The sequence below is a fragment of the Globicephala melas genome, chromosome 10, assembly GCF_963455315.2.
Source record: "Globicephala melas chromosome 10, mGloMel1.2, whole genome shotgun sequence".
Lineage (NCBI taxonomy): Eukaryota > Metazoa > Chordata > Mammalia > Artiodactyla > Delphinidae > Globicephala > Globicephala melas.
The window spans coordinates 14,782,141-14,797,420 of record NC_083323.1 but is presented as its reverse complement, the minus strand read 5'-3'; the positions used below and the strand labels follow the sequence as shown (position 1 = coordinate 14,797,420).

The 15,280-nt window shown below is 48.0% G+C and overlaps 1 protein-coding gene across 4 annotated transcripts in view; it reads left to right on the top strand.

Moving 5' to 3' along the window:
- ABTB3 (ankyrin repeat and BTB domain containing 3) overlaps positions 1–15,280 on the top strand; it is a 480,788-nt gene that overhangs the window by 399,391 nt on the left and 66,117 nt on the right. For 3 of the 4 annotated variants that reach the window (XM_060305634.1, XM_030856158.2, XM_030856157.2), the window contains exon 4: positions 9,342–9,494. In XM_060305634.1, coding sequence (XP_060161617.1) covers positions 9,342–9,494 — 153 coding nt within the window. Of the gene's footprint in view, positions 1–9,051; positions 9,184–9,341; positions 9,495–15,280 lie in introns of those variants that run through there. The other variant, XM_060305635.1, reaches the window with a different exon arrangement.

The window sequence follows — 15,280 nt, the reverse complement described above, 5'->3', positions numbered from 1 at the left end:
GCATGATGCGGAAGGGGGTGGGATCATCTTAGAAAGAGGAGGCTGCATCACTGCAAATAATTAATTCCCGTGGCACCCGTTGCAGGTTTGTATTAGGTAGGGTTTTCCAGAGAAACAGAACCACTAGGTTGTGTGTATGATCCAGGAAAGAGTCAACGTTGCAGCTCAGATCTGAAGGCAGTGAGCTGGCAGGTTCCCTGTTTTTTGGAGAACAGTCTTTTTTTCTCTTCAGGCCTCTAATTGATTGGATGAGCCCTACCCACCTTATGGAGGACAAATTGCTTTACTCAAAGTCCACTGATTTAATTGTTAATCTCATCTAAAAAATACTTTCAACACCCAGCAACATCCGGACTACGTATCTGGGTAATATATGTTTGACCATATCTCTGGGTAGCTGTGGCCTAACCAAGTTGACACATAAAATCAACTATCACAAAGTGTATTTTTTAAGCATTTACATTCCCGGGATGATGCTAAACACTGTGCTGAATACAAAACACCTATCAGACAATGGGATGGGAGCTTAGTTCATAACAAACTGCCTAAGAATGGGATATGATGTTTCCTAAGATTACTGGAAAACTAAAGGAGAATCCTGGTGGGAGGCAGAACCCACCTCCCCCAATAAAAGCCGAAATCACCAAACACTTGTTCTCCCAGCCTCCCCTACAGCTTGGTGCAGTCTTGTGACCTAGGTTCAGCCAATCCGACAGAGCCCCCAGGTTTAATCAGGAGGTCCAGGTACAAACAAGCTCCTTCTTCCCTTCTGTTGTCTCCTGGGCCTCTCTCCCCTCTTGCAGCTCTCTCCCTCCTTGCCTCACCTTCTCCCCCTTAAACATGATAACCAAATTCACCGTCCCTGGTTTCTGGCTTGAGTCATAATACTTCCTAGGGCCTCGTTATTTAAATGTGGTCAGTAGCTTGGCAGCTGCATCATTGCCAGGGAGTTTGATAGAAATGCGGAGTCTCGGGCCCTTCCCCAGACCCACTGAATCAGAATCTGCATTTTAAAAAGATTCCAGACTATTCGTATGCACATTAATATTCAGGAAGTTCTGACCTAGCCCACACCATTGCCGCCTCCTACTCCAGGCTGTCTGCAGGAAACACCCCCTCAGGCAAGCCCACCATACTTTGCACAGTTGGGCTGTCACTATAGTAACCAGCCATGGCCACCTCTGACCTCTGCCATCATCTTCCTAGCTTTGGTATCACAACTACAGTGAGATTACAGTGAATATTGCTATAGAAACCAGCACTGGATATTGTCTACTATCAATGCTGCTGCTCGTCCTTCACTCCCTGTTTCTCTGAAATTATGAGCCTCCCAAACTACAGTCAAATATCTAAATTCCTCTCCAGCCAAAGAAAGACTTAACAAATAACAAACATGAAAAGTCGGAGCCACACAATTTATAAAGGAAAGGCAGAGCCACTGCAGAGATTTGCTTTGATTTGAAAAGAGAAGACGCAGGCGTTGCTCTGTGTAGCCAGGCCTTTTCTTCCATCTGGCAGAGAGAAGGTTGACTGATGCTAAAAACGTTGGTGATGATGATGATGACAGCTACCGCTTATGAGCACTTTCCTGGTACCAGGCACCAGGCTACATGGACCTCATCCCATCCAGTTCTTACAATAACCCTCTGTGTTAGTTTCCCATGGCTGCTGTAAAAAACTGCCACAGGGACTTCCCTGGTGGTCCAGCGGTTAAGACTTCACCTTCTAATGCAGAGGGTGCGGGTTCAATCCCTGGTCGGGGAGCTAAGATCCCACGTGCCTCACAGCCAAAAAACCAAAACATAAAACAGAAGCAATATGGTAACAAATTCAATAAAGACTTAAAAAAAATTTTTTTTTTAATTTTTAATTAAAAAGAAAAAATCTGCCACAAACGTGCAGGCTCAAAACAACACAAACTGATGAACTTACGGTCTGGGGGGTCACAAGTATGAAATCAGTTTCACTAGGCTAAAGTTAAAGTGTCGGCAGGGCTGGTTCCTTCTGGAGGCTCCGGGGGAGAATCTAATTCCTTGCCTTTTCCAGCTTCTGGAGGCCACCTGTGTGCCGTGGCTCCTGGCCCCTTTCCTGCATTAGTCCATCTTGCTTCTGTTGTCACATCTACTCCCTCCTTTGACCTTCTTGCCTCCCTCTTCTAACTTGGCTTGTGATTTCATTTGGGGCCCACCTGGATAATTCAAGATGGTCTTCCCTACTCAAAATCCTTAACATAATCACACGTGCAAACTCTGTTTCATCAGATAACATTGACAGGTTCTGGGGATTAGGATGTGGACATTTTGGGGGGCCCCTACACACCCTCTGACATAGGTACTGTGTCAGCCACATCCTCTGACATAGGTACTGTTATTATCCCCATTTTCCCGGTGAGAGAAGTGAGGCATGACCATCGGAATACAGTCATCCTCCATATCCGTGGGGTCCACGTCCACAGTTGGTTGATTCTGCAGATGCAGAACCTGCGAATACAGAGCGCCAACTGTACCATGCCATTTTATATAAGGGACTTGAGCATTTTGGTACCTGTGGAGGTCCTGGAACCAATTCCCCATGGATACCAAGGGACAACTGTCCTTTGTTCAAGGTCACACAGCTTGAAGGTGGAGCTGGAATCCAGCTCTTGGTCAGCCTGTCTCCAAAGCCCAAACTTCTGACTTCCGCATGGGACAGCTTTCAAATGGCTTTAACTTATCCACTATTGTCCCTAGGAAATGAACAGAAAACCATCACACTGTAAAGAGTGTGAGCTTCCAATAGAAGCTCCTCTACCACAGACTAAAACCTCAAGGGCAGGGCAAAATGTAAGTCAAGCCACAGGCATATTAGTCTGCTGGGGCTTCCATAATAAAAAAGGCGGCTTGTACAAAAGAAATTTATTTTCTCACAGTGCTGGAGGCTGGAAGTCCAAGATCCAAGTGTCAGCGAGTTTGGTGTTTTCTGAGGCCTCTCTCCTTGGCTTACAGACTGCTGCCCTCTTGCTGCATCTTTTACATGGCTGCCCCTCTGTCTCTTTTTGTGTCCCAGTCTCCCTTCTTATAAGGACACCAGTCACACTGAATTAGGGCCCACCCTAATGGCCTCATTTTAATACAGTTACGTTCTGAGGTTCTGGGGGTTAGGGCTTCAACATATGAATTTGGGGTGGACACAGTTCAGCCCATGTCAACAAGTAATGCTTGGACCTCAGGAACAAGGCAGTTTAGGCATCCGAGATGAATTCCAGAGCCCTGTGAATGCCCCCATTCCCAGCTTTAATACTTGATTCACATTCTCCACCCCCATGTCTCCAACCTCACCTGCAGCGACCCTGTCAATACCCTGGCTTAGTCTCCTGTGGCTGCTGTGACAAATGGCCACAGACTTGGTGGGTTAAAACAACACACATTTATTCTCATACAGTTCTAGAGGTCAGTAGCCCAAAGTCACTTTCACCAGGCCAAAATCAAGACGTCAGCAAGGCTGTTTTCTTCTGGAGGTTCTGAGGGAAGAATCCATTTCCTCATCTTTTCCAGCTTCTAAATCTGCATCCCTTGCATTCCTTGGCTTGTGGCCCCTTCTTTCATCTTCAACCCAGCAGCAGAGCATCTTGCTTCCATATCACCTGTGTTGAATCTCCTTCTGTTTCCCTCTTATAAGGACCCTTGTGATTGCATTTAGGGCCTACCTGGATAATCCAGGCTAATCTTCTCAAGATCCTTAGCTGGGCCACATCTGCAGACTTTCTTTTGCTATCAGTATTCATAGGGAACTGACCGGATATCTTTGGGGGCCATTATCCAGCCAACCACAGTGATCCTTCCTCACACATGTCCTGGCTGCCCCATCTGTCCTGGAGGGCCAACTAGGACATGATGTGTGTGAAAGGCCTTGATTGAGCTGTAAAGGTCTTTTCTGCCTCAGGGCCTTTGCACAGTCTGTTGCTGCCACCTAGAACATCCATCTTTATACACACACATTCACGTATGGCCAGTTCCTTCACATATTCAAGGTTTTGTCACCTCCTCAGAGAGGCCTTCCCACCAACCTATGTCAACCCTGTTTATTCTCTATCCCAGCACCCTGGCACTGATCACAGTTTGTAATTGCTTTATTACTTGTTAGTTTATGGGTTTCTTATCTGTCTCCCTGTTAGACTGTTAGCTCTATGAGAACATGGATGCATCCTGTTCTCCACTCCATCTCCAGCTCCTGGAAGCATACCTGCAGTGTGAGTGCTCCCTAAAGGATTGTTGGATGAAAAAATGCTATTAATAGATGACATTTTATCAGTTACACACCCATGGCCAGGTTTGAGTTTTATCCTTGAAGGTTCTTCCTCTGAGTATGCCTGTAGCTCAATATTCCCCAGATCCAACCATGACCTCTTTTTGGAAGGGTCCTATTTTCTAATCTCTCCAAAGCTTTCTGTGCCCATTGCTAGGACCTTCATGTGCTTCTTCCCATCTTTCCTGATCTGCACACTAGACTCACCCTAAGTCCCCAGGCAGCTGACTATTTTGATAGAATCAAAGAATTTCAGAGTAGGAAGGAATCAAACAGACCCAGGGTTGGCCAACTGTGACCCACTATCTGATTTCGTGAATAAAGTTTTCTTGGAACACAGCCAGCTCTGTCATGTATGTATTGTCTGTGGTTGCTTACTCACTGCAATGGCAGAGTTGAGTAGTTGCAACAGAAATTGTATGGCCCATAAACCCTATTTACCACCTGGCCCTTTACAGAAAAGGTTTGCCAACCCCTGAAATAGACCCTCAGATCCAAACCCACCCACTTTACAGATGAAGACACTGAGAGCCAGAACTTGACAGACCAGAACCAGGGTCCTGCTGTGAGCTCTTGGCAGATTCAGGACTAGAATTCAGTTCCTCAGAATCCTGAACAAACCAGGCTCTCCCACATACCCCACCATCCTCTTTAGCACCCAGCCCCTCCCCCGCAAGACTCCCTTTCCACTCTGGGTGGTCACTCTCATCACCAGCTCTGTCTTCAGCATTTTAGAAAGGCCCCGCCCATGTATGTCCTTCTTGAATCTGGGCCCAACAACCTTCCTGAGCTGACTTGTTCTCTTGACCCTGCAAGAAACCCATCTAGGCTTTCTTTTCCCTTCTAGAACCTCTGGTCCCACTCCTACAAACCTTCTCTTCAAAAGCCTTAGCGACAATTTTTTTTTAGGGTTTACTTCTTTTTAATTTTTTATTGAAATATAGTTGATTTACAATGTTGTGCCAGTCCCAGGCTCACAGCCAAGTAATTCTTTTTCAGATTCCCTCCCTACGATAGGCTACTACAAGATATTGAGTAGAGGTCCCTGTGCTATACAGTAGGACCTTGTTGGTTATCTGTTTTATATATAGTAGTGTGTAATTTTAATCCTAAACCCCTGATTTATCCCTTCCCCCCTTTCCCCTTTGGTAATCATAAGTTTGTTTGCTATGTCTGTTAGTCTATTTCTGTTTTGTAAGTAAGTTCATTTGTATCTTTTTTTAGGTTTCACATATAAGTGATATCATGTGATGTTTGTCTTTGTCTGACTTATTTCATTCAGTATGATAATCTCTAGGTCCATCCATGTTGCTGCAAATTGCAATATTTCATTCTTTCTATGGCTGAGTAGTATTCCATTGTGCATATGTACCACATCTTCTTTATCCATTCATCTGTCAACGGACATTTAGCTTGTTTTCATGTCTTGACTATCATAAATAGTGCTGCTATGAACATTGGGGTGCATGTATCTTTTCGAATTATAGTTTTCTCCAGATATATGCCCAGGAATGGGATCGCTGTATCATACGGTAACTCTATTTTTAGTTTTTTAAGACCATAGCAACAATTTTAATGGCCACTGGCCTGTTGAATGGACCGTGTCTCTCCTCTGTTCACCTCAGGCCACCTGCTCAGGGGTTATTAAACCTGGCTTGCTCCCAAATTTCCAGAGGAGCTTATTTAGAATACAGATGCCCAGGCCCCATCCCAGACCTGTTGAACCAAAACTCTGGGGGTCAAATTGAGGCCTTGGCAATTTTCACACACATACACCCCCTTCCTAACCTCCCCCAACCCTTGACCCTGCAAGATTCTGAGGTTGAGTCTACTTCACTAAGCCATGAGCTTCTTGGGCTTCCTCTAGGTTTTAGTTACTACAGACAACTTCAGAACAAAGTCCGTAGCCAGTGGAACATTGTTGTCTTAATAAATATATCAGGAGAATACAGTATTCTCCACCCTCTCCTTAACTCAAGACCCTAGCATTCTTTCCCATCTCCAACTCCTCCAAAAGAAACATCACAAATAACACTATTTTTCTTTCCTTCTGAGTAGCCAAGATAAGATTTTTAGATGAGTTGCTGGCAAAGAATTCATGAGCTTATGAACTATTGAGGTCAGAGTGACAAAAAGAAGGCAATGATGAAAGGGAAAAATAGGTACATAGAAAATTCCAGAAGAGGCCGGAATCCTGGGATTCAAGGTTTCTTACTCTGGTGCTCGCCGGCTGTCTTGGTAAAGGTGTTATTTTGAAGGCACTAGAGCCTCTTTTTCTCCTCTTTGGTATTCATCAGAAGTTGGCTGTGTGCCCTGGGCCTCAGCATCTAACATGAAAGGCAACCGCTGAAGGGCAGTCTGTACTAGAGACGCAGCGCCCCCAGGGACCGGGAGCTGTGGGCTATGCTTTGGGGGGCACTGAGCAAAGGAAAGGCAGACCAGGGCTTGGGGGTGCTGCCTCTGAAAATACAACCCAGAGGGGCATTCTCTGAGTACCCGGGGCTGCTTTTAGCAGCAATGGAGACATGGTGACCAAAATAAGTCCTGCTCACCTGAGACCGTAGAATCCAATTCAATTTCAAGTCAGTGTGTTTATTGAGCACCTGATTAGGTTTAGGTGATGGAGAGACTGAGCGAATGAGGACGACAGCCTAAGCAGCAGGCTGATCTGGGCAGAAATTCCCGGGGAACCTGCCCCACAGGTCCATGGGTCCAGAAGCTTGATTTTATCTGTTTCACCCAGTAAGGAATTGATAAATCTTAGCCCATTTCATGAACACATTATTTATTAAGTGCTCACAGCCTGCCAGGCTTTGCCCTGGGAGTAGGGATGGGGCTGGATCGGTGAACCCAGCAGTTCCAGGTCCCTGCCCCATGGAGCTTACATTGTAATGCGGAATCTGCAAGGCTGATGGGTAAGGCCACTGGGGTGAGGGCTACCATGGGAGGGGTCCATGCTGGGAGGAGTCCTCAGGAGAAATGTTTAGGGAGAGGTGGGATTCGAACTGTGGTTTGAAGGTTAAGTGGGGTGTGGCTTTTTAAAGGGCTGGAGGCCTTACAGACAGGGGATTGAGCTGCATGAGCAGGAATGAAAATGGCATGCCATCAAAGGTCCAAGACGAGATCGGCTTCCCCTGGTGCTGGGAAGGAAGTTGGACAAGAGAACGTGGATGGGAACCACATGGGGTTATAACACATAGGCTATGTAGTCAAATGTCTTGGGTCTGACTCCCAGCTCTCGTACTTGCTAACCTTGTGATCCAGGGCACGTTACTTAACCTCAATAAACTTCATTCTCCTGATCTAGAAAATGGATAACTAGCTTGTAGATTGGTCCTAAGCATTTAGATGAGATCATGAATGGGATTAACTGAGATGAATGTAAAAGCTGTTTAATCTCAACATTGGATAAATAGGTTACTTTCTAAGAAAACTGGAACCTGCCACCAAAACTGGGGGGGAAGCTCGTGACATCTACATACTGTGAGGGGGTCGCTGCCTTGGGTAAATAAACCCTTTATTTACCAACCTTTTCTCCCTCCCGTGGCAGCCATGCTGGACTGAATAGCACCACCGGGGCTAGGGTGAGGCAAGAGCGCTGCTAGAACATATTTACTTGATCTGACCCTCTTAAATTTTGCGCCCAGGCGCCCCATGCGCCTCACCGTGGTCATAACCACGTTGAATGGTAGGACACCTGTTTGATCTACATCATGCGTTTCTCAAAGTGTGGCCCTTGGTCTACCTAAATCAATATCATATGGGCTGCTTATTAAAATTATATTCGTGGACCCTATGCAATCAGCATCACTGGAGATAAGGCCAGGGAATCTGCATCCCCCACCACACACACACACTCACACACACACACTCACACACTCACTCACACACACAGACACTCAAAATCAGGTGATTCTCAGGCCCTATACCATACCTTAGAGCAGAAGTTCTTCGAGTTTGCCCCTCCAGCCCGGCAGCATCAGCATGGCCCCAGAACTCATTAGAAGGGCAGATTCTTGGCCACCTCCCCTGATCTACTGAATCAGACCCTGTGGGGGTGGAGCCCAGCAATCTGCATTTTAACAAGCCCTCCGGAGAATTCCGATGTGCGATAAGGTCACCTGGGGGATGTTTTTAAACACTACCAATGTCCAGCCCAATCCTAGATAAATTAAATCAGAATTCCTGGGATAGGACTCAGGTATCAGTATTTTCCAAAAGCTCCCCTGCCCTCAAGCCTAATGTGAGGATGGAGTTTATGATAATCACCGGAAGAAATAAGAAGATGGCACAAATGTATTACACTTCGAAAGTTATAGTTCAGCCTTAAGCATTATCTCATGAATTCTGGCGGCGAGTTGCACCACTGCTGTGATCCCTTGAGCCCCGTGGGAGCAGGAGACTTCCCAAAGCTTCAGCGGTGTGGCCGAGGCCCCAGAGTGCCGCCCCTTCCTCCCCCGCACTTTGCTGGTAGTTCTGGGCTGCCCGGTCTCTCCGGGAAGGCTCCTCTGTTTCCAGACGCTAAAGCCTGCTGGCGACTTGGTGCTTGGGCAGAGCTGAGGCCTGGGAGAGCTCCAGAATGATGACACGGAGCAGCTAGGGGTGGGAAGAGAGAGTTGGAGGACGATTTACGATTGGCCTCACCATGGGGAGCCCCAAGTCCTAAAAACCCCAGGAGTTGATTGGATTTTATACTGAGCACCCGACTCTGTGCATGGTGCTTTAAGTGAGTCATCTCCTTCATGTTCACATGACCGCCGAGGAAGATTACACTCACAGAAGAGTCACATCGTGGCCTTTCAGTCACATTATCCCCGTTTTGCAGATGAGGAAACTGAGGCCCAAAGACTCAGGAGAGCCTGCCCCGAGGTCACCAGTGCGGTCCGGATGTCTCCAAAGGTCCTCCCACTTTGAATTGAGAGACAGGGACTCCAGGGAAAAGGGGGTGGGGATAGGGAAGTGGGGGGGTGGTCGGCGATGAGCGGTGGGGGTGGGTCTGAGCCGGCAGCTCCCGCCGCGGCCCCCCTAAACGCGTCTCGTTCCCTCCCCCGCCGCAGGCCCTTCCTCGTGCTGCCGCCACTGATGGAGTGGATCCGGGTGGCCGTGGCGCACGCCGGCCACCGCCGCAGCTTCTCCATGGACAGCGACGACGTCCGCCAGGCCGCCCGGCTGCTGCTGCCCGGCGTGGACTGCGAGCCGCGCCAGCTCAGGTAGGGCGGCGGGCGGGAGATCGGGGGCGGCGGGGCGCAGGGAGGGCGCCCTTCCCCGCACACCCAGCCCGCGTCCGGGTGCAGGGAGAGCGGCCGCAGCCCGTGGGGCTCGGGGCTGGTTGCGCCTGGGGCGGTATGCGCCGGCAGCCTTGCCGTCGCTGAGATCGAGGCTTCGCTGGTTTAAAGGACAGACGCCGGCTTAACAATGACCAGGTTCCTCGAGTTGCAGGGATGGAGGAGGACAGGAGCAAGGCTCTGTGGGAAGGCTCCTGATTCTTCGATTGCAAGATATCGGTGTGCCTTGATTCGATTCATATTCTTTCTTTTCTATTCTCCTTCTTCCTCTCTCTCCCTCCCTCTCCCCCTCCCTCCCTCTCCTTCCCTCTCTCCTTCTCTCCATTAGAAGTAAATTATTGTCTTCCTGTAGTTTACTAGCAAAACCTTGCAGAGTAGAATTTCTGGCTGGGTCAGAGCCCGCCTGTGCTTTTTCACTTGCACGGGGGTGGAGCGACTCTCCCACCATCTCTCACGCCTGCATCCAGGTCTCTCCTGCATCAGGGTGGGAATTATTCACGGGCTGCTCAGAGACCCCATGCAGGGGGGCTCACATTTATCCAAAGTGAAAGAAAGGAAACAACTCTCTCAGTTGAGTCAAAATCTGGTTCTAAATGCAGAAGATACAGACACACAGACATAGGTGTGTGTGCATATGTGGTGTACTTTCTTGACTCCCTGCACTGTTGTCCAGGTGGTCATTGTCACCATTTTCGAATCCCCATTGCCCACCAGATGAGACACTGTCCTTCCTCTAAAGTTCATCTAGCCTGTGATGTGGCCAGGCTGCAGAGATGTCCACCCTTCCAGGATATGATTGGAGGTCTTCAAGGAAAGAGAGGGTTTGCAGTATGAAGTATAGCCCATTGAAGGCCCAGAGATGCCCCGCAGCCCAGGAACATGCAGGGGCCTGATGGACGTCAGCAAGCATTTATTGAATGCTTACCATAAGCTGAGCACTGTTCTAAATGCTTTACACAGATTAATTAATATCGAATATTCTCCAACCTGTATGAAGTGGGCATTATTATTATGCGCACTTTACAGATAAGGAAACTGAGGCACAGATAGGTTAAGTTACATGCCCAAGGTCACAGGACTTGTAAGTGGTGGAGCCAGGATATGAATTCAGGCAGCCCAGACCCCCAGGCCCCCATAGTTCTAACCACTGAGTTGTACTTTCTTCAGGTTTCTGTCTAGACAGAATCTGTCTGTGCCACCATCCCTTACATCTTGTCACCTAGAATAACAAGAGGTCTCAGGGAGAGAGACAAGGGAGCAGCCACTTATTGAGCACCTACTATGTGCCTGTTATTAACTGCAACAAGAGATTTGCATTCATTACTTGTCTCCTTTGAGCCCGGAAGCAGCCTCCTGAGGTTAGTATAAGCTTCCCATTTTAACAGATTGGGAAGCCGTTGCTGGGACAGCTTATAGGTGGAGATATCAGGGATGCGATCCTTGTAGCTCGTATTCCAAAGCCCATCCTCTGCCCACCAGACTCTCCTGCCTCCTGTTTCATGGGCATGGCTACGCTACCTGCAGGCTCACTCCCACTGCCCGTGCTCACTGTCCCCAGCTCCGACCTGGGATGACCTTCAGACTCCAGCTCTCTTCCTTGCAGCAAACCTGAAACTGCTGGGTGCCAAGGAAAGTAAGATGCTTCCTTAACTCCTCTTGCCGACAAAGCACTTCTTGTTTGTCATGCTCTCAGGAAACCCCACAGCCTAAAGGTTAGGAGTCTGGGTTCCAGAGTCCTGTTGCCTGGGTCCAAATCTCACCACCATGGCTAATTAGCTGTGCAACCTTGGGCAAGCTCGTTAACCTCTCTGGACCTTTTTCCCCACCCATACATGAACATAATAATAGCAGCTCCCTCGGAGATTGGTGCAAGCACAAAGCAGGGTCATGAACATGAAGGACCCACACAGACAATGCCTAAAAGGAAGTGAACATTACCCTAAACCTCTACTATCCCTGCAGTAATAATGCAGGCTCATACCTAGGTATTGCTTTATCTTTTCTTTTTAAATTTATTTATTTATTTATTTATTTATGGCTGCGTTGGGTCTTCGTTGCTGCGCGGGCTTTCTCTAGTTGCAGTGAGCGGGGGCTACTCTTTGTTGTGGTGTGCAGGCTTCTCATTGTGGTGGCTTCTCCTGTTGCGGAGCACAGGTTCTAGGTACGTGGGCTTTAGTAGTTGTGGCACGTGGGCTCAGTAGTTGTGGTGCACGGACTTAGTTGCTCTGTGGCATGTGGGATCTTCCCTGACCAGAGATCGAACCCATGTCCCCTACACTGGCAGGGGGATTCTTAACCACTGTGCCACCAGGGAAGTCCCGGTATTGCTTTATCTTAACACTTTCTCATGTGAGCCTCAAAACAAACACTCTTGCTATCTGGGAAGGTAGTGCTTCCCCATTTTACAGAGGAAGAAATCAAGGCCAACAAGATTAGGTAACTCTTCCAACGTCACACAAGTACTAAGTGACAGAGTTAGGAGCCGAATATCAAACCCAGACACCCAGAGATATAACCAACTTTTCTGGTCCTCACCCTAGACCTAGAGTCAGCCCTCTTGGTGGATGCTGATAACCTTCTTCCAGATGCTTCTATTTCATATGCTAATTCCATAGACTGAACAGGAGCTCCAAGGGCTGCTGTCATCTCTATGCTCTTTCCCCAACACAGAGCTTTTGCTACATGGTCTAGTGACCAGATATGTGCTGTTTGACAGTCACACCAAGGATTTCCATTTCAATGTCTGTCCAGTTTGAGGCATCAGCCCTGCCATTCGGGATGTGATTGTGATCACCTGGCAGGCCAAGATGCACACAGTTAGAGCAGCGAAACAAAGGAAGTCAGTTCCACTTGAGTCTCTAGGCTATTTTTAGTGATTTACCTCGCAATTCTTGACTCTTTTGTCTCCAGGATGATGATTTTTGTGTACAAACTATACGAATTGATTGTTCCAGCCAAATTTTCATCATTTGGAAATCATATTCCAAGAGAAAACTAAAATATAGTATTTCATTATAAATTTTCCTAAATTGTAAGTGTAAGACAAGTTCCATTAACTAGACCAAATTCAGTACGTGATACAATGAGCCAGTTTGTTTTTGTTTTTGTTTTTAAGAGTACCTATTTTTCAGTCTGGTCAACATACAGATACATCTATACATATATCTCCCAATCACATTTAGTGTGACGTGAAGTAGGAATTACTGTCTCCAGTTTTCAGGGGATGGGATCAAAGAAGTTTTGTTCATTCAGATAGCCAACAAATAGGTATTGGAGGCCGACCTTGCACTAACAGTCTTCATGGTGTGCCATCCCCAACAATTCCACAAGGCAGACTTTATTATCCCATTTTACAGATAGAAGCACTGAGGCCAGTTGCAGTTATGGGACTTGTCCAAGGTCACACAGCTACTGTGAGGCAGATGAGGTGTAGGATGGAGGACTTGGCAAGTGGACTTGTCTTTCTACCCTCCCAGACATTCATCTTCAAAGTTGCCAGACAGGCTCCTAGTTCTGACTCATTTGGAGCCAAACATACCTCTCTACGTAATCAGCCTTAGAAAAGTGTGGGTAGTTTGGTGTTCTAACGGATGCGGGAACTTGGGACGTGGTGTTGGCAGCTGGAGTGTCAGTGACTGTTAGCACATGTAATTACCTACCAGCTGGCTGAGGCTTCCTCGTGAGGAGGCAGCCTGGACACCAGCCGGGACAGAGCAAGCAGAGTCAAGGAATTCCAGGTCTGACGCTAGTGCTACATTGGTTTTCACAGTGACCTTGGTCAGTCCTGTGGGAGCTCTGCTTTTGTCTTTATTCTGCTACAGTAAAGCCTCACCATGGCTATTGGGTTTATACCAAAGGAACACCATTTAATGCAGCTGCAGATTGTAAGCTGACAGAGGTGACCCATTTATTCTTCCTTAATTAAAGTATCAGATCATTGAAACCTGGGAATTTGGGCCCTTTCTTTTCTTTTTCATGTCCTTCGGGAAGTGGGGGAGGAGGGAAGTAAGAATAAAGGAAAGAACAAATAATACATCCTGGAGCAGTTTGTACATTTTCTTATTAGGCTTTGTACATTTTCTTATTAATAACTGGTTTTGAAACATTTCAGAAATACAAAGAGTGAATACTGTTGTTTTCCCCATATTTTTAAGGGGCAGTTTTTCTGCTCCAGAGTGAGGCTGTGTTAAAATAACGATAGTAAGGGGTGTTCTCAAATCCTATCGGAGCTGATAAACGACACCTACCAACAAGAACTGGGGGTTGTTAGAACGATGAGCTCACTCCAGGAAATGGTTCATCTTTTTGCAAGCGTTTCTTAGATTCAGACCAGATTTTGAGCAGTCCAGAATGGATGTTCGGGGTGATAGGATGCTAAGAGTATCAGGACGGAGACCTGGGTCATTATGTTCTTTCCTTTGCTCTTCTGGTACATTGTTTTTGAGCACCTAAGGCCAAACCCCACACTAGATGCTCTCACCTGGGTCTGTTGCTTTCTAACGGGTCGCCTCTGGTAGGTCACCTTGCCCATCTCACAGGGCCAGGTTCATCCCCTGTAAAGACGGGGGTGACAGCTGCTTCGTGGGGTGGGGAACCTCAGTAAGAGGTCACATATGAATTTTAAAAATTGCACCACTGCTTGGTCTGCCCTTTTTAACCCTTCCCAGGTCTCCTTGGCACCTCTTGAGGTTAATAGGTTTTGTTATTTGTCTGGTTTGGGTCAAGGTAGGTTCTAAGGCGAAGTTTATGCCACAGCAGCACCTGAAGTGAAATTCTGGTGCCTCTGAGACAGCCCTATAAGGACAGCTGGAAGTTCGGGCTCATTTGCCAAACATGGGCCAAAAATGTATTGGGTGCTGATGGCCCACCAGAACCTGTGTGGGACCCAGGGACACCAAGTCAGGGAAAACCCAGCTGCTGCCCATCACATAGGAAGCAGGCCTGGTGCTGCTGGAGCCACTGGTCCCCGTTCCTGTAAGCATCCGTGGCCCTTTAAGAAGAGGATCACCCAGATGAGGGGAATTCCAGCCCTTGGTGCCAGAAGGAAAGATGCTGTCCACCCATTCCTTGCCCCATCTGTATGGAGCCAGGTCTTATTCTGGGCTCAGAGGAGACGGAGTCCCTGGGACTTACTTGCTGCTGGGGAGACACCAGTAATAGACAGTAGCCAACGGATTAGCAAAATAATCTCACAGAGTCTGAGTACTACAAAGAAAGTGAAATAGAGTCTGGGGTAGAAAGGAGTTGAGGAGAAAAGAACAGGGCACCTTGGGACCTCGGAGAGGAAGGGACAGTGTCACAGGCCTGCTGTAAAGGAATACTTGGTATCCTGGCCAGTGGCTTATGGAGAAAACTGGGGGCTGGGGGGTGGGGGGAGATCTGGAGCCGCACCCACGCCCGCCATTTCCCTTGGTCAAGTCCACATCGACCCCTGAGTTCAGACCTGGGCCTCCCTGTTCTCTCCCTCAAAAGGTCACCTGCAGAGGCCGAGCACCTGGGCCCTGCACGCGGCTCTGTGGGGCCCTGGAAGGCTCCCCAGCCTCTCAGAGCCGGACCCACGCTCTCCTCTCCCCTGGAGAGCCCTTGTCCTTGCTGCTCCCCAGCCTCTCCGGCTTGAAGTGCAGCCTCGCGATGCCAGCTCCTTCACCTCCAGCGGGCATTAAGCCTGTGCTGCCAGCCCCCGCGTGACCCCGTTGGAACCACTGCTGTCC